Consider the following 26,558-nt stretch of genomic DNA (forward strand, 5'->3'; position numbering starts at 1 on the left):
GTTATTCCCACTGGTCTCATTTCATGTTCGTGAGGCACTACATGGTGAGCTCGATATTAATGGAAAGTGTCATGCGCGTATTGAAAGTGTAGACCTAGCAAGGATCCTACTTTGTTGTTTTGGGCCAGCCATTCCCGAATTACAGTGGTACCTCGGGTTAAGTACTTAATTCGTTCCGGAGGTCCGTTCTTAACCTGAAACTGTTCTTAACCTGAAGCACCACTTTAGCTAATGGGGGCCTCATGCCGCCGCTGCGCCGCTGGAGCACGATTTCTGTTCTCATCCTGAAGCAAAGTTCTTAACCTGAAGCACTATTTCTGGGTTAGTGGAGTCTGTAACCTGAAGCGTATGTAACCTGAAGCGTATGTAACCTGAAGCGTATGTAACCTGAGGTACCACTGTACTACTGAGAGCCCAACCTCAACTTTTCTGTACATGGCCTGTTCCACAGAAAATGGTATAAAGTTCAACAAAATGGAATCCCCAAGAACATCTTCTATGGGGAACTGGCTTCAGGCTTCAGACCAACTCTGCGCTACAAAGATGTCTGCAAAGATGACACAAAGGCTGGCGACATCAACCCTGCCCTTGCAGAAAACAGCATTGCCTGGAGACAGGCAGTCAAGTCATGTATCCATAGCAGTGACCAGAGGAGGAATGGCTGCTGGGAGGAGCACAGAGAGAAGAAACACCATGGTGCATCTGCAACAGCACAACCAAATGCCTTAATCTGCCCCAGCTGCAATGAAACATGTTTCTCCCATATTTGTCTACACAGCCGCAGCTCCAATGGTTTGACTGCCCCCCCAGATGCACTCCTCCATCGTCTCCTGAGACAGATGGATGCCAACAAATGATATTTTAGACAATATGCAGCCTGTTGAACCAGGGTGTAGCTTTGCTTCTTGTAAAGGTAAAAAGGTAAAGGACCCCTGGATGGTTAAGCCCAGTTAAAGGCGACTATAGGGTTGCGGCGCTCATCTCGCTTTCAGGCCAAGGGAGCTGCCATTTGTCCACAGACAGCTTTCCAGGTCGTGTAGCCAGCATGACTAAACCACTTCTAACGTAACAGGACACTGTGACGGAAGCTGGAGCGCACGGAAACACCGTTTACCTTCTCGCCGCAGCGGTACCTATTTATCTACTTGCACTGGGGTGCTTTTGAACTGCTAGGTTGGCAGAAGCTGGGATTCGAACCGCCGACCTTCTGATCAGCAAGCCTGAGAGGCTCAGTGGTTTAGACCACAGCGCCACCCGCTTCTAGTGTATTGCATCAAAGAGCAGACAGCAATGTAAGACTCAGATGGGAGTAGAAGGACTGACTGTGCCATGACAAGTTTTATGGGTTCTCTGTCGCATTTGTGTCATAGGCTGGCCACCCATTGGCTAAATGAAAAGAGACAAGGCTAACAGATCCTGAGGGGATGAGGAGAAGACAGGCTCAGATTGCAGGTTTGTGATTATGAATTCTAACTATAAAGGATTTACTATAGTGAAGATTTGAAATGTTCAAGAGTTTCTTTGGAGTCTAGCAGAAAGCACTGAGTCCGAGAAAACCCACGCCCTTTTAGGTTGGGGATGGAAACGTGTGGCTTTCCAGATTTTGTTGGACTCCAATTCCCATAACTCCCGGCAAGTCACAGCTTCCCTGTAATTGTTTTAGAGATAAATTGTGATGGCAGGGAGTAAACGAGAAAAGAGCGTTGCAAGAGCTACATCATGTACACAGATGCTTCTTCCAGGGGACAGAAAACTTTGATGCAATCTGAGTTAAAGGAAGGTGGCTTATGACACTCTTCAAAGAAAAGCTCTCAACAGGACTCATGACAGACACAAAGAGCAGGGAACAGGCAATTTGTTCAGTGCTGAACATCACATTCAAAACACACCCGTGCCAAAGCTAGTTTGCTGCTGGTTGCATAATTACAATGACTCGCAATGACCAGAGTTGGTGGGTGTATTGCACTTCTGCCTTGACACCATTGTTCATTTCACTGTAATTCCAGCACCGAAAATGTAAAAAAACTCACACGCCCTAAAACTAAAACAGACAAACCTGACAACCTCTCAAATGACAACATGGGCTAAGTCTAGATATTATGGCCCTAATTTAGCTAAAAGGTAGCTGTGGTGGAGTTTTGTTGAAAGCAATGATGGCTTATCATGGCTTCTTCCATTTGTTTCAGTAGGATTTCCAGTACAATCCTATGCATGTCTACTTGAAAGGAAGGCTCATTGTTTCCAATGGAATTTACGCCCAGGTAAGTGTGTATAGGCCTGCAGCCTTAGTCACAACTCACTTGGGCATTGGAAGCCAAAATCAAACTGGGACTTCTGTTATTCTCTTTCCAAACTGTACACACACACACACACACACACACACACACACACAACTATGTTGTAGCTCAGTAACCATAAAGGCTAGAGAATTACGTTTTTAAAATACTAAATGCTGGCATTTTAAAGATTTGAACAAGGCCACTAAAAGGTGTCTTAGGGACCAAATGTAGATGATGCTAAGCCTCTATGTTTTCTGCTTATGGCACACAGAAAGTACAGCTGCTGTATACAGACATTCCTTGCAAGTGTACATACAGACATGTTTAATACTTTGCTTCCCTCAACAAGTGAGACCTGTCGCTTCAGAAAAAGGCAGGGTTGGTGTGCTCTATAATGCAGCGCTTGCAATGCCGTTTGACAAACCGCAAGGCTTCCACCGAGATCTCGCAATCCTGCACGTTCATCATCTGCAAATCAAAGCAGTTGGCCGCCACAATCTGCAGGCCTTGTCCGGTGATGCTTTCGCACGACTTCAGGCTCAGCCTCTTCAGATTGAAGCAGTTCAGAGCCAGGAACTCCAAGCCGGCGTCGGAGACCAGAGGACATTTCCCAATGTCTAGCGACTTGAGTTTTGTGCAATTTTTGGCAAGGTACTCCACTCCGTGGTCCGTGATGCCCTCACAGCCCCGTGCGTTGAGGTATCGCAACTTGCTGCAGTACTTGGCGATGTAGCGCATGCCGACGTCGGTGATGCGGGCGCAGTGGGCGATACTGAGGTACCGCAGGCGCAGCTCCAGCTTGGCGATCTCGCGCATGCCGAAATCGCTGACAAAGCGGCAGTCGCTCACGCTCAGCTCCCTGATGGACGTGCAGTAAATCATCAGGTAACGGAGGCCTTCGTCGGTGATGCGGATGCAGCGGCGCAGGTACAGGTGTGTCAACTGAGTGCAGTGGGCAGCAATGGTGTGCAGGCCTTCATCTTCAAGGACAAAGCAGTCCGTCATGTCTAGGTAGCGGATAGAGATCTGTTTTCCATGTAAAGGAGACAACTTGATGGAAGCTTCACGGGTTAGGCTGATGCATGTAACTTTGGAACAACCTAAATTTGGGGAGGAAAAGAGAAGGTGGTTATTTGTGGCTCTGCATCGATGACTACTTCTCCTTTAAGAAAATAAAATAACCTTATTTAGCGGGGTCTTCTATGCTAGAAATTGGAAGCTTCAGGACCTGTAAAAGAGTTTTGGGAAATAATCCATAGTGAATTGGGAAAAAAATGTTTAAAAGTACTTTTCCAAAAAAGCCAGAGTCCTTTTCATTGGGGATAATTCAGATGGAAATTCCCAGGTGTCAAAAAAAGATTATTTATGTATGCTACTACTGCGGCCCATGTTTTGTTAGCCCAAACATGGAAAACGAGTGAGGTCCCAACCAAAGAAGAATGGCAACTTAAGCTGACAGAATATGCACAGCTTGCAGACTTAACATATAGAATAAGAGAACAAGAAGAACATACGTTTAGAGAAGATTGGAAAACGTTTATTGAATATATGGGAAATAACTGTGTACAGCTGAAAATGCTTGCAGCATTAAGATAAATCAAACAGTGTAAACAAGTTTTGATGGATGTAATAATGGAATACTGAATGGTTTAGTTTATGTAAAATATGCAGGGATTTATGATATGTAAAATGAACCATGGAAAGAGAAGGAGGGAAGTCATTGATATTTTAAGGATGTTTAAATGTGTATTGAAAATTGTAAAACATTACACACACACACACACACACACACACACACACACACAGAATTCGAAGTTACAAGCAAGGAATATAATTAGTTAGCATCTTCAAGTTACACAAAATAAGACGTATTCCACAGTTTGGTACCTCTGTTTTGTTTTTTGTTTTTAATTGTATGTAACAAGCAAGTAATATGTAAGTTTGGTGGAAGCTTACCTATCTTGATTGTGTCAGTAATTAATGCTATGTGTGCGCTCTGTATTTGTAAAAGGCCTCTGATCAATGTAACCAACTTTATTCTGGACTCTGGCCACTTGAGAGCTTGGATGGCAACTACACTTCTGTCCTGGGCAAATTGCTGCCAAAGTATATGGAACTTGGCCACCCCTGGCTTACACAAAACCAACTACCTTGGTCCATATGCATAAGGGAAGGAAAGACATGATTCACATGCTTGCACATTGGTCATTGCTGTAGAGGGAAGTGAGGAGCAGATGAGGTTCATCAACCTGGGAAGGTAGTGTTGCAAAATATCTTCAGGAGAAGAAAATGCTATGGAGTAAACCCCACACAAATCTGGAGTGGAGTCCCTAAGATGTATCCATCCTTCCATCAACTCCTGCAGCCAAGCTGGTGCCAAACATACTGCTCTGCTTTCCTTTGAACCACTTCAGCAAGGTCAAGAGTCTTGTTGTCTGGGCAGCCCAGGACCTCCAGACACACTGCCCAGGCTTGCTCCTTGGGGAGGTCACTTCAGTGTTGCTAACACAGTGGTTTGATTTCGCCTCCGGAGGTGTATTCCAATGTCAAAGCAATGATTCTTCAACATCAAATTCGTTGGACTGGTCTTGTTGTGCAGATGCCTGATTATCGTCTCCCAAAGCAACTACTCTATTCCGAACTGGAATAGAGCTGGGCATGTTTAGCCTGGAGAAGAGGAGGTTAAGGGGTGATATGATAGCCATGTACAAATATATAAAAGGATGTCACATAGAGGAGGGAGAAAGGCTGTTTTCTGCTGCTCCAGAGAAGCGGACACGGAGCAATGGATCCAAACTACAAGAAAGAAGATTCCACCTAAACATTAGGAAGAACTTCCTGACAGTAAGAGCTGTTCGACAGTGGAATTTGCTGCCAAGGAGTGTGGTGGAGTCTCCTTCTTTGGAGGTCTTTAAGCAGAGGCTTGACAACCATATGTCAAGAGTGCTCTGATGGTGTTTCCTGCTTGGCAGGGGGTTGGACTCGATGGCCCCTGTGGTCTCTTCCAACTCTATGATTCTATGATTCTATGATTCTATGAACTAAAAAAATGGAAAGTGTAATGCTGGTGGTCAACAAAAGAGGTTTACAGACTTCTCAAGGCAAGTCTAAGAAAAAGGTAGTATAAACACTGACAACTGGGAAACACTGGCCTGTGAGCGCTCCAATTGGAGAACAGCCTTTACCAAAGGTGTCATGGACTTTGAAGATGCTTGAACTTAGGACAAAAGGGAGAAAGGTGCTAAGAGGAAGGCACACTTGGCAAACCCTCACCATGATCAACTCTCATCTGGAAACCTATGTCCCCACTGTGGAAGGACGTGTGGATCCAGAATTGGCCTCCACAGTCACTTACGGACTCACTGTTAAGACTGTGTTCATGGAAGACAATCTTACTCGGCTATGAGTGATCACCAAAGAAGAAGAATCATAGAATCATAGAAGAAGACGATGACTCCATTGTCTCTCGAGACAGACAGATGCCAACATCAACACTGGTCTTTAGAGGGGCCCAGGTGATGTAACTGATTCATGCCAGTACCAATAGGCTTTTGCCTACACTCTGGTATGTATGATCCAAGTTGCTTCTCCTAAGGAATTATGATGCAATGGCAGAGGGTTAAAAGGAAGACTTAATCCATGCTGTGAGAGCTGCAAGCAACTTTGCATCATGTGCTTCCATGACGCAGCATGACCTTTGAGCACGGCCAATGTAGCCTGCAGATGTCAGGAAGATTTCTCAGATGAATATCATCTATTTGGGGACTCCGCACCACCTGCAAGAAAGGTAGGTAATTCACCCACCACCTTGTCATAGAAGGTCTTTCTGCCTGTGGTTTAAATATAATGACATTTTCCTGTGGCTGAAACCACTTTTCCTGTCCCAAACAATAAAGATGTAAAAACCTGCAGGCTCATAGCCGTTTTCCACAGAGGAAATGTAAAGGATTTGAAATGGAAGGAGCAAATTTCAAGAGAGCTGAAAGAACTTTGGCCAGCCTTTGAGATAATGGTTTGCAGTCAAGCTCACATGTATAGGAAGTCTGCCCAAAACTGATCTCTCTCTCTTAAAAGTGGGGGAAAAACTGAATGCTAACTTCTGTGTGGTTTTGACATGAAAATATTATTTCTAGGATACCTAATTGAACAGAACCTGAATGACTCAAACAAGGCCTTAGGAAACTTTCAAGCTGTCAAATGGTCACAGTAATATTCATAGAATTACTGGCTATTATTACTATTATAAATAAATTTGTATACCGCCCTATACCTGCAGGTCTCAGGGCAGTTCGGAGGATAATAATATAATAATTTAATAATCGGCAGCTCCCAACCAAATATTAAAAATACAATACAGTATTAAACATTAAGAACTTCCCTAAACAGGGTTGCCTTCAGATGTCTTTTAAAAGTCAGATAGTTGCTTATTGCCTTGACATCTGATGGGAGGGCGTTCCACAGGGCAGGCGCCACTACCAAGAAGGCCCTCTGCCTGGTTCCCTGTAACCTCACTTCTCGCAGTATACATAATCAAAACAAAAACAACCCATTAATGCCCCCAACACATTCTAAAAGGGCTTTGGAGGAGAGTTTTTGCCTGGTACCTAAATGTGTATAATGAAGGCACCAGGTGAACCTGGTTCATGCAAAGGACAGGTCTCACTGCATGGTTACAAATAGATTCCCAGAAAAAATGCACCTTTAGCAACATGCACACATTTGGAAACATGCAGGTGTACTCAATACATGTCCTGAGCTGGATGCACACCTCCTGCCCTTGCGTGTTCAGTCAGTTCCATGTGATTATGGACACCAAACTCACTCATCCGCTCTGTAATGCGTATAGGTTGCTCGTGCGTAAGCTGCCGCCTCTCCAGGCTAAATTGCCTTGTTAAACCTTTCTGACTGGACAGCCCTTCTCACCGTGGCTGCCTCAGTTGCTAGCAGAATCTGTCAGTGGGCATTTCTTAAACCTCTTCCAACATAAAAATGTTTGACGCCCAGTCTCCTCCTACTCTCACTGCGCGGAAGCCTTCTGCGCAGGGAGGGCGTGGGTAGCGGAGGACCTGTGCTCTCCCCGCTGGTGTCCAGTGAAGAGTCCTGGAGCCCTCTCGCCAATTCCCCCATCTGCCCCCCTTTATCCCTGGTGTTGCGCTGATTTGCTTCCCCCTCCACTGAGCTGCCTCTCTCCCTGCTGGGCCCTTCTCCAGCATCATCTGAGAGCCTTCTCTTCGCCTCTAGCTCCGATGTCAGTTCCCTGACACGCTCCCTCTTTCTGCCTTAATGCTCGCTCACATAAAAGGTACAGATTGTGTGCATTCAGGAGAGTTCTCACACCAACAGCGATGCAATGGATGACTCTGCTCAAGAACATGTGGAAAGGAATGTGGATCATGACAAATCTCATTCTCTCACGTGCAAATCTCCTGGATAATGCTATCTGCTTCCTGTCACATATGTCTGGAAGTAAGCCAAAGTGGTTAAATCATCCATGCACACAAACACACCATTGTCATCTCTTTTGCTATTCGTCGTGAATTTATGCAGCTACTTTCCTTTCCTTTATCTTATTTATGATTTTCAGTTTTATACATTTCAATAATTTTACCACCATTTTAACATACAAAAACTTATGGAATATGCAGGAATGGCGAAACTTACTGGAAGAATAAGAAATCAAAATAAGCTTTTTATAAAAGAATGGAAATAGTTTATGGACTATTTACAAACAAACTGCAAACAGATAAAAACATTGGCAGGGTTATTGTAATAACCTGCAGTTTTATACAAGTATATAATTAAAGCAGATGAATAAATGAGCAAATTAAGTTAATTTGGATATGCAGAAAATATTAAAAATAAATTTAAGAGGGGGAAGGAAGTCAAGGTTTGAATGTTATAATGATTGTAAAATTAGTGAAATGTATAAAACTGAAAAGTATAAATATTTTTAAAAAAATAAAAACCCCCAGCTACTTTTAAATCCCATTAATATTTGTCTGTAACCCGGTGGGACCAGAAATTCACGGAAGACTGGAGTAAATGTACGGACTACTTGAAAAGTATTTGTGAAGATCAGACGATGTTTGTAGGTTTGCAAGAAGTTTTGTGAGGAGTATTATTGGAAGTATTGCAAAAATGGAGAAGGGGAAGGATGATCTGTTAAGAGATGTAAAGGCAATATAAAGTTAAGAAATGCATAAGAACTGGTTAAAACGGTGGATCATCAGAGGTGCTGATGGAAGTCTAAAAAGATTGTATAAGTGATAAGTTTTGTGGTACATTTTATAATTTATATGTTAAAATCAATAATTTTTTTTTAAAAAAAATATATTTGCCTGTAACACTCACTGGGTACTTCTGGTGTGTGGTTCAATAGGCTATAGATGCTGATATGCATCACTGTATTCTTCGTATCCTTTTGATATGGCAATAAACTGGGCTCAGAGCAGGCAGTTGAGACTTGGTCTGCCAAGCTGCATTAAGAGGAACCGGAAAGATGTGCACATTCCTTAGCTCAGACAACCTCTCCAGCAAAGGGCAGTATTGCACACACCGTTTAGCACAACGTTTTGAATATTTGAGAATTAATTGAATCTCATTCTGTTGTAGCAACTGCAATGAAGAGAACCCTGTAGAAACGAAAGACTTGGATGGGCAAAAGTGACCATTGCAGCTTCTCTCAGCTTCCATATTTTGAAGTTAGGGAAGTTTTAAGTGAGGGAAGTAAGGGTTTTGAAAAAGACCCCATGAAAATAAATCAGCATTTTAATGAATATTTCTCCTGATCTGCACATTTTGGTGTGCAATGTTTCCTAATCTATGCATTTTTGCAAAACAATTTCCCAATTATAATGCATTTTTGTATGTTATTTTCACTAATATATGTACATTTACACTAGTATATGCATTTTTGTGCACATTACTTGTCTGAATAACTGCATCATAATATTTGGGAACAGCAAATTTCAAATGATGGCTTTGTTTTGGTTCATGTATTGTTTTGGAAGTCTGGTAGGCCTGCCTTTAAATGCAACCTGAACTGAATTTATCCCACACCCCTAGTTGTATTATAATAGCTAGTCTTTAAGGTGCCAATCTGAGGACACGGGTGGTGCTGTGGGTTAAACCACAGAGCCTAGGACTTGCCGATCAGAAGGTCGGCGGTTCAAATCCCCGTGATGGGGTGAGCTCCCGTTGCTCGGTCCCTGCTCTTGCCAACCTAGCAGTTCGAAAGATCGTCAAAGTGCAAGTAGACAATTAGGTACCGCTCCGGCGGGAAGGTAAACGGTGTTTCCGTGCGCTGCTCTGGTTCACCAGAAGCGGCTTAGTCATGCTGGCCACATGACTCAGAAGCTGTACGCCGGCTCCCTTGGCCAATAAAGCGAGATGAGCGCCGCAACCCCAGAGTCGGTCACGACTGGTTAGGGGTCCCTTTACCTTTACCTTTAAGGTGCCACTGGACTCTTTGTTGGTTTTGTATACCTGAGGCAATTTCTACCTCTGCAAACTATGGCTTTAATTGAAAAGACACATGAAAGACAAGCCCCCACTAATTTAAGCATAAGGTCACTTTGGAGAGATGAGGATTAGCCTTGAAGGTTTTTTTAAAGATCTGAAAATAGAAAAGAAAAATGCATCAACTAGAACACAAAGGAGTTAATATTGGGATTTAGCTTTTAAGCATTCCATTCACACACAAGCAAACCCATTCATCCATCATTTTTTCATTTCCCTACACACAGAGACTAGAATCGGCATTCCATTGCAAATATCAGGTACCGCTGAGCAGATACAAGTCTGAACCCTGGCATCCGCAACAAGAGGGCTTTAGCCCTTTGCCCCAATGCGGTGGTCCTGATCTGGAAACCTATGCCTGCAATGTGCATTGCCAAACAGCAAGCAAAAAGAACAAAAGCTGTTGGGTTAAACTTCTTATTCCCCGGAGCCAGCATGGAGGTTGAGGAGGATGGGGTGTGTGTGTGAAGAGGAGAGGCCCTGGGGGCCAGATGGGAAGACTTTGGGGGCCACAATAAGCCTATTCTTTACTTATTTATACCCTGCCCATATGGCTGGGGCTCCCCAGCCACTCTGGGCAGCTCCCAACAGAATATTAAAAGCACAATAAAACATCAAACGTTAAAAACTTCCCTAAACAAGGCTGCCTTTAGATGTCTTCTAAAAGTCAGAGCATTGTTTATTTCCTTGACATCTGATGGGAGGGCGTTCCACAGGGCAGGCGCCACTACCGAGAAGGCCCTCTGCCTGGTTCCCTGTAACCTCACTTTTCAAAGTGAGGGAACTGTCAGAAGGCCCTCAGAATTGGATCTCAGTGTCCGGACTGGTTGATGGGGGTGGAGATGCTTCTTCAGGTATACTGGGCCGAGGGCATTTAGGGCTTTAAAGGTCAGTGCCAATACTTTGAATTGTGCTCAGAAACATACTGGGTACCAATGTAGGTCTTTCAAGACCGGTGTTATGTGGTCTCGATGGCCACTCCCAGTCACCAGTCTAGCTGCCGCATTCTGGCTTAATTGCAGTTTACGGGTCACCTTCAAAGGTAGCCCCACGTAGAGTGCATTGCAGTAGTCCAAGCAGGAGATAAGTAGAGCATGGACCACTCTGGTGAGACAGTCTGCGGGCAGGTAGGGTCTCAGCCTGCGTACCAGGTGGAGCTGGTAGACAGCTGCCCTGGACACAGCGCCTCTTAGGTGAAAGCTCCTCATCCCTGACTTAAGCAAAGTTCTCCACCCAAATTTAAGCATAGATATATTTTCTATTACCTGACACATCCAAGTGCTCCAGGTTGGGACACAGCGACACCACATCAAAGACCGCCTCGTTGGAAATATTGTAGCAACCCGACACCTCTAACTGCCTCAGTTCAGGGCAGCATTGAGCAATAGTATAGAGTCCTCTGTCTGTGAGCCGCCTGCAGCCACTAACAATTACCGTCTCCAACATGAGACAGACGTTGGGCGTGTCCTGGCAAAGTCGCCGAGTCAGCACCTTCAGGGCTCTGTCCACGTTGATTGTCTCGCCCATCAAGCGAATAGTCCTCCAGAGATGGGGGTCCCAAGCAAGATTATACCAGCGGCGACACACACGGGCGCAGCGGCACAGCTGGTTGGTAGGCAGGAAAGAGAATATCTGGATCACTGAATGGTCCGGCAGCCGGTCGATGTTAGCCCGTTCCTTCTGAAGTCGGGAGGCAGACCGGATGAGAGGATGGGTGAGGCGGGTTGGTGGAGGCGAGTGAACCATCGCGATGGTCTCCCCGGTAATTGAAGAGGACGATGTGGAAGATCCACGGCCATTCTGTAAAATGTGTGAGTTTGGCGGACATATTAGCGCTGGGCTGGGCGTGCTGAGAGTCCGCATGCTCAGGTCCGAATCTGAAAGAAACCAAAACACATAGAGATGAGAATGACCCATGTTTTGGAGGAGCCCATGTTTTAAAATATCATGAAGTCATCAGAAGGATTTGGATTCTTAGCAATAGAAGATGCCCCCAAAAAACTGATTGATGGTGCTAATCGAAATCAGATATTGCCCCGATTTGGCCATGACTTATGTCAGGAACGAACCAGAGCAAGCCTTGGGCTTGTATGCTCTCCTGTGTTCTGTTGGGACCAGGAGTTCGTAAGTCCGTCCTTCCTTCCTTCCTTCCTTCCTTCCTTCCTTCCTTCCTCTTTCTTTCTTTCTTTCTTTCTTTCTTTCTTTCTTTCTTTCTTTCTTTCTTATAGTTTCTTATAATTTGTTGTGTCACCTGGAGTCATAAACTGTGGTTACCCCTAACTATGATTAATGTCTTACAAGCCAACAGTCTTCTCCCAATAAAGTTTGAAAAAAGATATACAAAAGTTAATGTCAAAATTTCCAGTATCTTTTTACATCAAAGATAAAAGAAACTAATCTAAATAAAAACAAAACAAAGGAAAACAAAGAGAGAAAGAAAAAAGAAATTCCAATTCTTTGTCGGTCAGCTATATATGTAGAAAAATATTCAAAACACCCACTCCAAGATAACACCCAACAATTCCACTTTCTATAAACCAATATTTTCTTCCATCCTCAAACCCAGATACAAGAAGTCCATTTTCTTGTAAAAAGTCGCTAAGGGGTTCCCAGCCTTTAGTAAATATTGACAACGATTTTCCCCTAACTAAACACATCAGCCTCACCAACTTGTAAGGCAAAACATGGGCTATGCATCTGACTTTCTGAAATTAACTATAGTTAGTATTAACCATAGTTCTCAGTTCTGATGACACAGGAAGCTGCAGTTAAGTAGTAGTGGATGATTCCAAACTCCTCCTCTGGACTGCATGCTCTGTCAAAACTATGATATACTGCAAAGTATGAACATAGCTGTTAGAGTCACAAGAATGACTAACAGAACATGCATTTTATTAACAGATTTCTATACTGTAAACGTGGGACGCGGGTGGCGCTATGGGTTAAACCACAGAGCCTAGGATTTGCCAATCAGAAGGTCGGCGGTTCGAATCCCCAGGACAGGGTGAGCTCCCGTTGTTTGGTCCCAGCTCCTGCCAACCTAGCAGTTCAAAAGCATGCCAAGTGCAAGTAGATAAATAGGTACCACTCCGGCAGGAAGGTAAACGGTGTTTCCGTGCACTGCTCTGGTTCGCCAGAAGCAACTTAAGTCATGCTGTCCACATGACCTGGAAACTGTATGCCGGCTCCCTCGGCCAATAAAGCGAGATGAGCGCCGCAACCCCAGAGTCGGTCACGACTGGACCTAATGGTCAGGGGTACCTTTACCTTTAAGCAACATTTCAGAGCTGAGGGCCACATTTCCTTTGGGAAAAGTGACCAGGGGCCGTGTACCAGTGGATCTAGGAGGGGAAAATGGACAGGATCAACTGAAATGTGGGAGGGTTTCCCTTCTCAGTACACCCTGTAGTGTACCTGACAGTAGTTTCCTGGGGAAACCCTCTAAATACATGCTTAGGAAAAACAATACACTTCCCTATCGCTGAATTCTCGTACCTATTTCCTTATATCTAAGGATGAAGAGTTGGTAGTACATATCTGTGTTTACGGGGACGCGGGTGGCGCTGTGGGTAAAAGCCTCAGCGCCTAGGGCTTGCCGATCGAAAGGTCGGCGGTTCGAATCCCCGCGGCGGGGTGCGCTCCAGTTGCTCGGTCCCAGCGCCTGCCAACCTAGCAGTTCAAAAGCACCCCCGGGTGCAAGTAGATAAATAGGGACCGCTTACTGGCGGGAAGGTAAACAGCGTTTCCGTGTGCTGCGCTGGCTCGCCAGATGCAGCTTTGTCACGCTGGCCACGTGACCCGGAAGTGTCTCCGGACAGCGCTGGCCCCCGGCCTCTTGAGTGAGATGGGCGCACAACCCTAGAGTCTGTCAAGACTGGCCCGTACGGGCAGGGGTACCTTTACCTTTTTACTATCTGTGTTTACGGTATAGGTAAAGGGACCCCTGACCTTTAGGTCCAGACCGACTCTGGCATTGTGGGGCTCATCTCACTCTATTGGCCAAGGGAGCCAGTGTACAGCTTCCAGGTCATGTGACTAGCATGACTCAGCCGCTTCTCGTGAACCAGAGCAGCGCACGGAAACGCCGTTTACCTTCCCGCCGGAGTGGTACCTATTTATCTACTTGCACTTTGACGTGCTTTCGAACTGCTAGGTTGGCAGGAGAAGGGACCGAGCAACGGGAGCTCACCTCGTTGGGGGAGTTGAACCGCCGACCTTCTGATCGGCATGTCCCAGGCTCTGTGGTTTAACCCACAGCACCACCCGTGTCCCTCGTTGCTTACTCATCAAAGCCATTCAACAGGGGATTTTTTTTATAACTGAAGGAAGATAGCCTTACTGGCATTGATTCTAGACACAGTTGTAAGCAGGGTGGATTTGATTTAAATCAAATCAATTTAAATCATGATTTAAATCACGATTTAAATCACTAGTCAGTAAGACTTGATTTATTTATTAATTAATTATTTTTACGAAAGACTCATTCTTGCTGGTATCATCTTAATATTTACAACCAGAGGAAGGTTTTGTTTTTGAAAGAATAAATTTTCAGAGTAGTTTTTTACAGTTATATCAAAAATTATTGATTTGGTTATACCTATTAGAAATACACAGACACATAATTATGAAATCCTTGTGCGATTTAATATGTTAAAATAATCAGAAATTATTGTGAGGTTGAATAAAGAGGCCAAATAAAAGGTCATGCTCAATCTCTACCCACAAATCCCCCAGCCCCCGCCAGCATCCGGCATTGCTTTAAGCGAGCAGAGAAATTAAAAGTTGACAATTGGGCGAGGCTTCCTCCAAAACCTCTTAATCAGCTCTTGGCAGAGACGCTCAGTCCTGTCAGACACTTGCAGATTTGAGGAAAGGTTGACCTTTTACCTTGTCATGACTAAGACTCCCTTTCCTATCCCAGATCAGATAACAAGGTGGCTTCTCGTGTCAGCACCATACAATGTTTCTTGTGCTAGCGCAGGGATCAGCATAATGCACAACTACACCCTTTGGGGACCATAACTATAAAACAATGCAGTTTTCAGGTTTTAATACTGTCACCTGCTCTAAGACGTCTACATGTTTGCTGGTACAATGCAGAGCAGGCGCTGCAACTTCTAGGAGAGTTCCTCACCATAAAAACATAAGAATACACTTGTAGGAGCAAACCAGCAGTCCACCTGTTCTGGCATCCTGTTCTCACAGTGGCACAACAGCAGTCTCCCCTCTTGGGCTTTCCAGCTACTCAATATTATCTTTCCACAAGAGCCAACACTGATGCCGAAATCCAGCATAGTCTGAACTCTGCAAGTGCAGCTTTCTCCCTACTGAAGCGCAGAGTGTTTGAGGACCGGGACATTCGCAGGGAAACCAAAATGCTTGTTTACAAAGCTATTGTACTACCAACCTTACTATATGCTTCGGAAACATGGACCACTTATAAACGCCATCCTCAACTCCTCGAAAGATTCCATCAACGGTGTCTCCAAAGATTTTTACACATCACTTGGGAAGATAGGAGAACTAATGCCAGTGTACTGGAAGAAGCAAAGATCACCAGTGTTGAAGCGATGATTCTTCAAAATCAACTTCGTTGGACAGGCCATGTTGTGTGGAGGCCTGATTATCGTCTTCCAAAGCAACTACTCTATTCCAAACTTAAAAATGGAAAGCGTAATGCTGGTGGTCAACAAAAGAGTTTTAAAGACTCTCTCAAGGCAAATCTAAAAAAATGCAGTATAAGCACCGACAACTGGGAAACACTGGCTTGCGAGCACTCCAGTTGGAGAACAGCCTTTACCAAATATGTCATGGACTTTGAAGACGCTTGAACTCAGGACGAAAGGAGAAAGGTGCTAAGAGGAAGGCACATTCGGCAAACCCTCACCATGAACAACTCCCACCCAGAAACCTATGTCCCCACTGTGGAAGGACATGTGGATCCAGAATTGGCATCCACGGTCACTTATGGATCACTGTTAAAACTGTGATCATGGTAGAGAATCTTACTCGGCTATAAGTAATTGCCAAAGAAGAAGATTTGGGAGCATCTGACTCTGACCATGGTGTGAAGTGAACAGAGAAATCACCAGTCCTTCTTCAGACCTTTTTATATATTTCCCAAGCATTCATGCCCTATCACTGTCTCTGCTAGTTTACAGTCATACAAAGAACAACAGCTTTAATGATAGCGTGGTATTGGTAAAGTATAGCGGGAGGGCAATTTAAAATTGCCCTGTGTGCTTTAAACATTATTTTCCACCAAACAAGATAACTGGCTTGTTTTATCAAGGCACTTAATTGCAACACTTGTTTAAAATGCTGGGATGTGTGTATTTATATTATGGGGAACTCAACATTGAAAAGGCAGGCCATTACTTTCCCCTGTGTGATTATTGGAGCTATTTTGCACGATGATTATAATTATAGTTTCCCTCCAATTCTCAGGATTGTTTGTTGACCCTGAAATAAGGAGGAGGAGTGGTTGTTTGATGAAGAATGTGCAGCTATGCAGCGGTGTAAGCCCTTGTTCCCTGTACCAGATGTGAAGATTTAGTGCCATAATGAGAAGAGATTGTGTATAAACATGCACTGCGGAGTCAAATATTGAGGTCAGAAGTGCAGCACGTGTGCATATTGTATATTATTTTAATTTTTAGGCCAGCTTTCTGCAACCACCTGCCCATGGTGACTTGCGACAGTTACAAAATACCTTTAATAATATTATCAAAAGCACAAAACAAGTACCCCAAAAAGCAAGAGCAGGAAAAAAGGGCAGTTGATGCAAAACCACTATCACTCTTCACCTCCCACCGATGAGCAACTGAGATGCAGCGACAAAATTCTGTCTTGATACTTTTCATTCATTCAGTCCAATGGGGAGAGGAGAGCTGAGCCGCCTTGTAACATGTGGTCTCATTCAAATGGATTTACTTACTAAGGATCTCCTGAGGTTCTGGGTTGGTACAGTGTCGGTGAACAATTGCATCAAAAGGGTTGTCAGGATTTACTCCTTGCCTGTACTTCCAGATTCTTAATGGGCACCTGTGAGATTGTACAGCACATATGGTGGTGGAGACAGGTTGCTTCATATTGATACCAGTGTGTGGCTGATGGTTGGGTACTATTTGCTCACTTAAAAAGCAGTCCGTATAGTTAAAGCTATGGTTTCCCCAGTAGTGATGTATGGAAGTGAGAGCTGGACCATAAAGAAGGCTGATCGCCAAAGAATTGATGCTTTTGAATTATGGTGCTGGAGGAGACTCTTGAGAGTCCCATGGACTGTAAGACCTATCCATTCTGAAGGAAATCAGCCCTGAGTGCTCACTGGAAGGAGAGATCGTGAAGCTGAGGCTCCAATACTTTGGCCACCTCATGAGAAGAGAAGACTCCCTGGAAAAGACCCTGATGTTGGGAAAGATGGAGGGCACAAGGAGAAGGGGACAACAGAGATGGTTGAATACTGTTCTTGAAGCTACCAGCATGAGTTTGACCAAACTGCGGGAGGCAGTGGAAGACAGGAGTGCCTGGCATGCTCTGGTCAATGGGGTCACGAAGAGTCGGACACGACTAAACAACTAAACAACAACAACAACAAAAAGCAGTGCTTTGTTTTCCAGTCTCTTTAAACTGGAGGAGGAACTGGGAAACCTGACTGGGTTGCCTGTGGGCTGAACCCAGAAATGAACTGAATGAAAATAAATGCTGTGAAAGAGAAACAGAGAAGCAGAAGTGATAAATAATAGACTTAGAGATAGAATCATAGATTGTAGAGTTGGAAGGGACCACAAGGGTCCCTGCAATGCAGGAATTGTTCACCCAACACAGAGCTCAAATCCACAACCCTGAGATTAAGAGTCTCGTTCTCTCCCAACTGAGCTACCACAGGCTTGCATGAAAGGCTGAGAAGAGTGTTTTCTTTCACATATCTTGCTTGGGTGTCAGGGACTGTGCTGAGGACGGCTGCACTGAGGAAGAATGGTGGGGGTCACCCCCTCCCCCTGATCCTGAATCTTCCCAGGAACAGGAGGACAGCATAGATTTGGAACAGTGGTTTGCAGAGGGGCACAGTTCAGAAGGCAGAAGCTGGGAAATACTGGATGGGGAACTACTAGCAGAAGAAACACTGGAAGAGAGAGAGTTGAAAAATTCACAGTCTCTGGACAGCATTCACCCCCCTCCTTCTCCAAAGACACATAGAGCACAGAAAGTGTTAGAACAGAAATCACAGAGGGTACAAATTCAGATTACCAGACTTAGGAGTGATGTAGATTAATAGGGATGGAGGGGGGAGTGACCCTTAATTGGGAGCACCGCCATTTCTAGGAGATGTGTTCTTTGTTCTCTCGCTGTGATTATTAAAGATTCTAACTGGTAAGGTATTCCTTTTGTTCGATCTCTTATCCACTGACATGGGGGAAGAAGCCTGACATTGGGCCACTCACTTCCATTGCAGCAATGGATGAACTGAAGAGTGGAGGCAATGGTTCTCCTGACCCATAACTCTTTGACCAAGTAGCTGTGGTGGCAAGTTGAGTGACTGGATCCCTGGATCACCTTTCCCCCTCACACAATCGAGAGTAGCAGAACCGAGATTCCTCCACCCTCTGGCTGTGTTGAACATCCCAGTGCCTGGGGACACGAACTCTGAAAGTTCAACCACGTGACCGTAAGACACAAGAACTGCACTGCACTTAATATCTATGACATGGTAGAATGACAGGTCAGACCAGAGCACAAAACGTGAGCAAGGTTTGGAGTTCTTTTGTGGAAATCTGGATTTAATTTCTCCCTCCGCCAGTTCTGTCCCTTGCCACTTGGCAAGAATGATTTTTGCTTCCCGTATTTTGAATAGAACTAAAAATACCACAGTTGCCTTTGTTTAACAAACAAAAAGCAGCAATCTGCATATGCGAAGTCTGCCAAGACATTTTTGGTTTTGCATCAGCATCTTCAACGGTGCCAGCGCAGCAACTCTGTAAAGGGTTTGTCATTGCCGCAAAGTCACTTGGATACAGACATATCAAGGGGGACAGTTATGTTTATACATACAGTGTGTGTGACTTAAAATAAATACACATGGTGAAAGCGAATCTTGCAAAAAGACCAGACTAAGTTTCCCCCCCTTAATTGCTGTAATTATTGCAGGAATTACATAAGCAAAACAAAATGCTAATTAAGGTTTATCTAAGTAAGGTTTATCTTTTGCCAGACAGCTAAGCATTGTCCTGCTAAGAATCCATGATCCCTGAGGATGGTTCCTTACCAGTAACACACTAGTAAGACCAGCAATATAACCTTGCAGTGCGCAGCTGTTTTGTACAGGGATCTGCCTGGCCGGCCCCAAATATGGTAACATTGCAATACCAAAGCTGCGAAACCTCCTGATCAATTGGGTTGCCATCTTCCATACTTTCCCCAGCTCTGCAATATCCATTTTGAGATGCAGCAACCAAAGCTGTACACGGTATTCCAAGTGCAACCGCAACATAGAAATATGAAAGTAAAATGCCTGTTATATTTCCGGTTCACTCATGAGGAATACTAATTCTGCTCCTCAGTGGACAAGGGACAATATTTGACTTGGATCATGGCGTGACCTCTTGCTGTTGGTTCTTTAGTACGGTGTTTCCCAAACTTGGGTCTTCAGCTGTTTTGGGACTACAATTCCCATCATCCCTGGCCACTGGTCTTGCTAGCTAGGATGATGGGAGTTGTAGTCCAAAAACAGCTGGAGACCCAAGTTTGGGAAACACTGCTTTAACATATCAACTGTACAGACACCCAAGGAAAATGGTATAAACGAACCCAGATGTAATTCAGTTTACATTTGTGTATGGCTATTTACTGGGGGGGGGGGGTTGCTTTACTCCTAGGCTGGTACACATTACCATTTTACTCTGGCTCCAGTAGACTCCCACCATTGGCATTTGAAGCCATGTGCACATGATGTTAGCCACAAACCAAATCTATCCTGTAGTATCTTACTCTGGTTTGATGTTTTCCCTCAAGCCAGCTTTCATCCAGTTTGCAAATGCAAGCCACATCCACTTAATATTTAAGCAGAGGTGTGTGCATTTGAGATAGCCATTGCAGATGTCTAGATGACAGCTTCAGCTCATCATTATCATCATCTATGTATGGAAGTGAGAGCTGGACAATAAAGAAGGCTGATCACCGAAGAATTGATGCTTTTGAATTATGGTGCTGGGGGAGACTCTTGAGAGTCCCATGGACTGCAAGAAGATCAAACGTATCCATTCTTAAGGAAATCAGCCCTGAGTGCTCACTGGAAGGACAGATCCTGAAGCTGAGGCACCAATACTTTGGCCACCTCATGAGAAGAGAAGACTCCCTGGAAAAGACCCTGATGTTGGGAAAGATGGAGGGCACAAGGAGAAGGGGATGACAGAGGATGAGATAGTTGGACAGTGTTCTCAAAGCTACCAGCATGAGTTTGACCAAACTGCAGGAGGCAGTGGAAGACAGGAGTGCCTGGCGTGCTCTGGTCCATGGGGTCACGAAGAGTCGGACACGACTAAACGAGTAAACAACAACAAAATTATTTATACCCCGTCCATCTGGCTGGGTTTCCCCAGCCACTCTGGGCAGCTCCCAACAAAATATTAAAAACACGATATAACATCAGACATTAAAAACTTCCCTAAACAGGGCTGCCTTCAAATGTCTTCTAAAACTCACATAGTTGTTTATTTCTTTGACATCTGAAGGGAGGGCGTTCCACAGGGTGGGCGCCACTACCGAGAAGGCCCTCTGCCTGTTTCCCTGTCACCTCACTTCTCAAAGTGAGGGAACTGCCAGAAGGCCCTCGGAGCTGGACCTCAGTGTCTGGGCTGAACGATGGGGGCGGAGACGCTCCTTCAGGTATACTGGGACGAGGCCGTTTAGGGCTTTAAAGGTCAGCACCAACACTTTGAATTGGGCTCGGAAACGTGCTGGGAGCCAATGAAGGTCTTTCAAGACTGGTATTATATGGTCTCAGCAGCCACTCTCAGTCACCAGTCTAGCTGCTCAGGAGTGTGGGGAGGTGGCGGCAGTGCTTGGAGGCACAGGGAAGCTGAACAGCACTGGGTGTAGCCATCCCTGCTTTCTGCCTGGTGTGCGCAGCAGCATGCAAATGCGACTTGAAGCACAATGTGTGTGGGGAAACCTTGCTGCGTTTTAAGCCCCTAATGCGTACATACCCTTAGTTACACTAGCAACCACGCCAACTTCCCCTTGAAGTTTCTGGAGCTGTTCCCTTTGTGCTATTATAAATACATAAGAGTGAAATCACGGAGAATGTAAACTTGGCCGGGCATCCAAACGACAACAAAACAACCAAGACTCTCATGGAGTCAGGCTCTTTTATGGGATGCAAGTCCATCTCTCAGTTGTCCACCCTTTTCTCATAAGCGTATCTAAACCTAAATAACGAGGACCCTACATTTACAAGAGCAATTAGTCTCTGTTTAGAAAGGCCTATTTGTCTGTCTCCTATATTTTTTAGTGTTTCCCAACCCCTTTTCTTTGCCTAAAGCAAACAATTCACTGTTTGGATTTTTAATTGAGAGCTGGCCACAACCCATGTTTGTTTCATGTAAGGAAATCTCTTTTCACATACAAAACGATGTGGAGATATCAAATTTTCATGAGACCTGGAATGCCAGCTTTATGAGGAGAGCCTATAAGAGAACATATGTTTCTGACTCAGGCGTTTGCAAGGGTTTTCGTTTGCAGCTTCACTGAAAGAAGGGGATAAGGATGTTTGGTTTAGCAACTTGGCCTGGGAGATAAGCACTCTGACCCAGAAAGTGCACTGACACACAAAAGCAGCTCCTGCGTAAACAGGTCACCCTCAGGACTTCACCAAACTGGTGAGCTTTGATGGTTTTGCAGAAAGTTCCATGTTCCACTGTGAAACGCTTTTGCTTTTTATTTTTTTAACCAAAGAAAGAGACACAAATATTAAAAGGGAAAAAGCTGTTCAGCAGTGGAACAGACAACCATGAGAGGTTGTGGACACTCCTTCCTTGGAGATTTTTAAGCAGAGGTTGGATGGCCATCTGTCATGGATGCTTTAGTTGAGATTCCTGTTATTAAATATACCAAGAAAAAAGCACACCAAGAACTCAGGCCAATGTAAGTTTCAATAGTGGGAGTGGTCCCTACTCGCAAATCAATAGTCAATAGTAACAAAAACTAATCCATTCAAAAGTATGTATTCTGACAAGGATTACAAACTCAAATAGAGATTACAAACTCTAACAGAGATTAAGGTAAAGGTAAAGGTACCACTGCCCGTACGGGCCAGTCTTGCCAGACTCTAGGGTTGTGCGCTCATCTCACTCTATAGGCCGGGGGCCAGCGCTGTCCGCAGACACTTCCGGGTCACGTGGCCAGCGTGACAAGCTGCATCTGGCGAGCCAGCACAGCACACGGAACGCCATTTACCTTCCCGCTGGTAAGCGGTCCCTATCTATCTACTTGCACCCGGGGGTGCTTTCGAACTGCTAGGTTGGCAGGTGCTGGGACCGAACAATGGGAGCGCACCCCACCGCAGGGATTCGAACCACCGACCATGCGATTGGCAAGTCCTAGGCACTGAGGTTTTACCCACAGCGCCACCCGCGTCCCTAACAGAGATTACAAACTCATAAAAATATGTATAACACAATAATTCGTTACAGAATTAGAGATAAGAGTTTATGAGTAGAGATGAGTTCATGTTAGTCCATAGTCAGATTTGTTGTGGAGGTCTTAGTTTCAATCATTGAGCGGAAGTCAGAAGTCAATTATGGATTAGAAACCAGGACAGGGCCCTGTTTCGATGTATTCACCTTCATCAGCTAATTTTTAAAGGGTCGTGTAAGTTTGAAGACTTTCGTATAAATATATCCTATTATTTTCTACGTTTCTCAAGGATAACAACTACGTGTGGGTAGATCAACGTGTATCTTGAGCCCTTCTGTGTGTACTGTTCTCTCTGCAGGGCCTTTATCTCACGATACTGGCTAATAACAACTGTTGAAAGCAGCACTGTTTGAAACAGAGCTACATAAGCTACCTAACTTGCAATTTTCTTACAAGCACAATTGTTTCTTGGGTACACAGCTTTTGTCTTATGGCACAGTCCTTCGAGGAATAGTGAAGCTGCCCACACACTATTTCATGCCAGAAAAGGAGCAGTCCATTTATGTGCTGCAAGCTCTGAGGTAGACTATTCAGTGAATTGTTCGTGTTGACCTTTACAGATGACCTTTCTGACCAGCGCAGAAAGGTCAGGCCTATTCTTGACAACGAGACTTTAACGGCATTGCCGAGGAATGCAACTGAGAAAACACAAGCATGTTTTGAACGCTTCCCCATGTGGCTTGTTTAGGAGGGAGAAGAAGCCCACCGCTGATTCCTGAGATTTTATTTTATTTCTAAGTGTTTTAAGTTCTGTGGTACTCTGCCGAGTTTGTGGAAATGTGCATTCTATTTCATTTTATCACTCGTACTCTTTGAAGCCACTGGGATCTGCTTATCATTTGGGTAAAGTGAAGAGCAACTGTCCACATAAAGTCCCAAAGTTGCAGGCTATACCATGCTTGGACTATTCAAAAATATATACAGAAGGATTAACTGGGATATTGTCTCCATAAAGCGGCTTTACAACCAGTCCATCATTTTTATAGGTTGCAATCCACTGTCGAACACTGTCAAGCTAAGTATAATGGAAATGAAGAGCGAATTTATAAACAATACGTAGATGCCATATATCTGATTCTGAGTGTGGATCTGTATCTTCTTCGTTGGCAATCACTTGTAGCCGAGTAAGAAGATTGTCTTCCATAAACATGGTCTTAACAGTGAGTTCATAAGTGACTGTGGAGGCCAATTCTGGATCCACATGTCCTTCCACAGTGGGGACATAGGTTTCCAGGCGAGAGTTGATCACGGTGAGGGTTTGCCAAGCGTGCCTTCCTCTTAGCACGTTTCTCCCTTTTGTCCTGAGTTCGAGCGTCTTCAAAGCCCATGACACCTTTGGTAAAGGCTGTTCTCCAATTGGAGCACTCACAGGCCAGTGTTTCCCAGTTGTTGGTGTTTATACTACATTTTTTTTTCTGATTTGCCTTGAGAGAGTCTTTAAACCTCTTTTATTGACCACCAGCATTACGTTTTCCATTTTTAAGTTCGGAATAGAGTAGGTGCTTTAGGAGATAATCAGGCATCCACACAACATGACCAGTACAACAATCACAACAGAATAAACAAACTTATTCTGCTTCTCTCCTCCAAATATATAGATATGAGAGAGAGAGAGAGAGAGAGAGAGAGAGAGAGAGAGAGAGAGAGAAAGTGTTAGGTAAAAGGGCTTTTCGACTCTATTTCACAAAGATGGCACCCCTCTGGTCTTGTATGGCCACGTTCATAATGGTATCCCTTTCTCTGCATTGATTTTACTTGAATCATATTGGTCTGAAATGTCAATCCAAATTTAGCCAACCCCATTTTAACCCTCACTGTACGCAACTTAATTCTGTGGTTAGTTGCTTTGGGCTGCAATTTAATATATCACTATCATATATGATATCCAGACAACAGGCTGGAGTTTATACACCTCATTTTAATTAAAAAGTGAATAAATGGTGGAATTACACAATGGATATGGCATTGTCTTGCTTTCTATATGCTCTGTCTCACTGTGGAATTTTGTAATATGCAAAGCACTTAGAGAAAGGTAGGCTGCAATTTTGAAAGCACTTCCTAGGGAGTAAGCCTCATTGAACTCAGTGAGACATATTTCCAGGGAAACATGCATTGGATTGCACCCACAAACTTGCAAACTATCTGGCTTCAGAAATAGAAATATGTTGTATTATGGACAAGGAGCAGAAGAATAACTCAAAGGAACATCAAGAATATAGAGAGCAGGGGACGCTGGTGATATGTAAGCCAAAAACCTAAGATGTGAAATACAATAATAGCCTTTAAAGTGTAATCCACGCTAATGGTCACACATCTGAGTATAGATGCACATTGTGTTTAAGTAGGTGGTCTCCCATTTAGTCAGAACCTGAACAAATAAAGGTTTTGTGTCTCCAGAGAGAAATCTTAAAAATCCGGTCCAACACCTTAGAAGCAGCCAATGTAAAGAATTTTTGATCTGATCACGGCAGCAAAAGCACACTTTTGTTTTTCATGCAGCTTTGCAGCAGCCTAAAGGAAACCTGGAGACGATGAAACCATTAATTGTTGCAAACACAGGATTCCATGTGCAGCGCAGGTCACAGGTATGCAATCCACAAAATACAATACAGTCACAGCTTACATTGGGGACGCGGGTGGCACTGTGGTCCAAACCACTGAGCCTCTTGGGCTTGCCGATCAGAAGGTCGGTGGTTCGAATCCCCACGACGGGGGGAGCTCCCGTTGCTCGGTCCCAGCTCCTGCCAACCTAGCAGTTTGAAAGTACGCCAGTATAAGTAGATAAATAGGTACTGCTGTGGCGGGAAGGTGAATGGCATTTCCATGCGCTCTCGTTTCCGTCACGGTGTTCTGTTACACCAGAAGCGGTTTAGTCATGCTGGCCACATGATCTGGAAAGCTGTCTGTGGACAAACGCTGGCTCCTTCGGCCTGAAAGTGAGATGAGCGCCACAACCCCATAGTCGCCTTTGACTGGACTTAACCGTCCAGGGTTAATTTTGAAATGTTAGTTTGATTGTAAAACTAATGAAATGTAGAAACTTGAAAAGTATATATATATATATATTTGGAAAAACTACAGATTAAGGCTGCATCACTCCCTACATTTTTTTCAAGTGTGCATCTAATATTTCTTGAAACATACAGCGGTACCTCGGGTTACAGGCGCTTCAAGTTATGCATTTTTGGGTTGCGTACCACGCCGAACCCATAAGTACCAGAATGGGTTACTTCTGGCGCTCACGCAGAAACACTAAATCGCACTTTGTGCATGTGCAGAAGTGCCAAATTGTGACCTGCGCATGCGCAGATGCAGCACTGCGGGTTGCAAACACTGCGGGTTGCGAACGTGCCTCCTGCATGGATCACATTCGCAACCTGACATTCCACTGTACACCTAAACCTGAAGTGTCACACAAAAAGAAGTCTGGGTTTGACTTTTGAGATAGCAGATTCTATTCCTCGACGTTTGTCTCCAAGTCGTGTTTTTTGAGAACTTACTAAAGGAGCAAATGAAAGTTCAGTTATGAATTTCAATAACGAGGGCGATTTATACCTCAGAAACAGACGAAAAACTGGAGCTTTTCACTTCACCAGAACTTTGAAGCAGAGTCTCACTCAAAAATCTAAGCTGAGCAATTGAACGCAATCTCCTCAGGATAAGGGAACAGGACAGCAAATAGAGAAGAGGCAACAATTGCTAACCATTTTTGGCTATTTGTTCATTTCACTCCAGTAACATTTCTGGCACAGAGAAAAGCATCTGGTATGGGCTCCTAGGATTTTTCTGTGATTACCATGACAATAAATACTTTCCTCATCAGATGGAAAGTGTATGTGTGTGAGGGAAAATATGTTTCATCTGATTCCCTGCCATCCTAACCCTGGGGAGACTTGCGCTGACAATTAAAAATGGTTGGCTTTCGGAGCACAACGAAGGTGGTGTTTGACTGTGAGAGCATCTGTGTTTGGAGGGGGGGGGGACCACAACTTTATTGACCTATCATAATCTTCATCTTCATTATTACCATATTCCTGGATAGAATGCAGTGAAGAGTACAATTCCAAC

General features: G+C 44.3%; 1 protein-coding gene across 1 annotated transcript in view; it reads right to left on the reverse strand.

Moving 5' to 3' along the window:
- Window positions 1-1,630: 1,630 nt before the first annotated feature.
- Window positions 1,631-26,558, reverse strand: part of FBXL7 (F-box and leucine rich repeat protein 7) — a 144,186-nt gene continuing 119,258 nt past the window's right edge. Inside the window, exons 3-4 of the mRNA XM_028737961.2 lie at window positions 11,063-11,674; window positions 1,631-3,379 (exon numbers count right to left, since the gene is read on the reverse strand). Coding sequence (XP_028593794.2) covers window positions 2,643-3,379; window positions 11,063-11,674 — 1,349 coding nt within the window. The 3' untranslated portion in view covers window positions 1,631-2,642. The remainder of the gene's footprint in view (window positions 3,380-11,062; window positions 11,675-26,558) is intronic.

The sequence above is a fragment of the Podarcis muralis genome, chromosome 8 (genome assembly GCF_964188315.1).
Source record: "Podarcis muralis chromosome 8, rPodMur119.hap1.1, whole genome shotgun sequence".
Classification (NCBI taxonomy): domain Eukaryota; kingdom Metazoa; phylum Chordata; class Lepidosauria; order Squamata; family Lacertidae; genus Podarcis; species Podarcis muralis.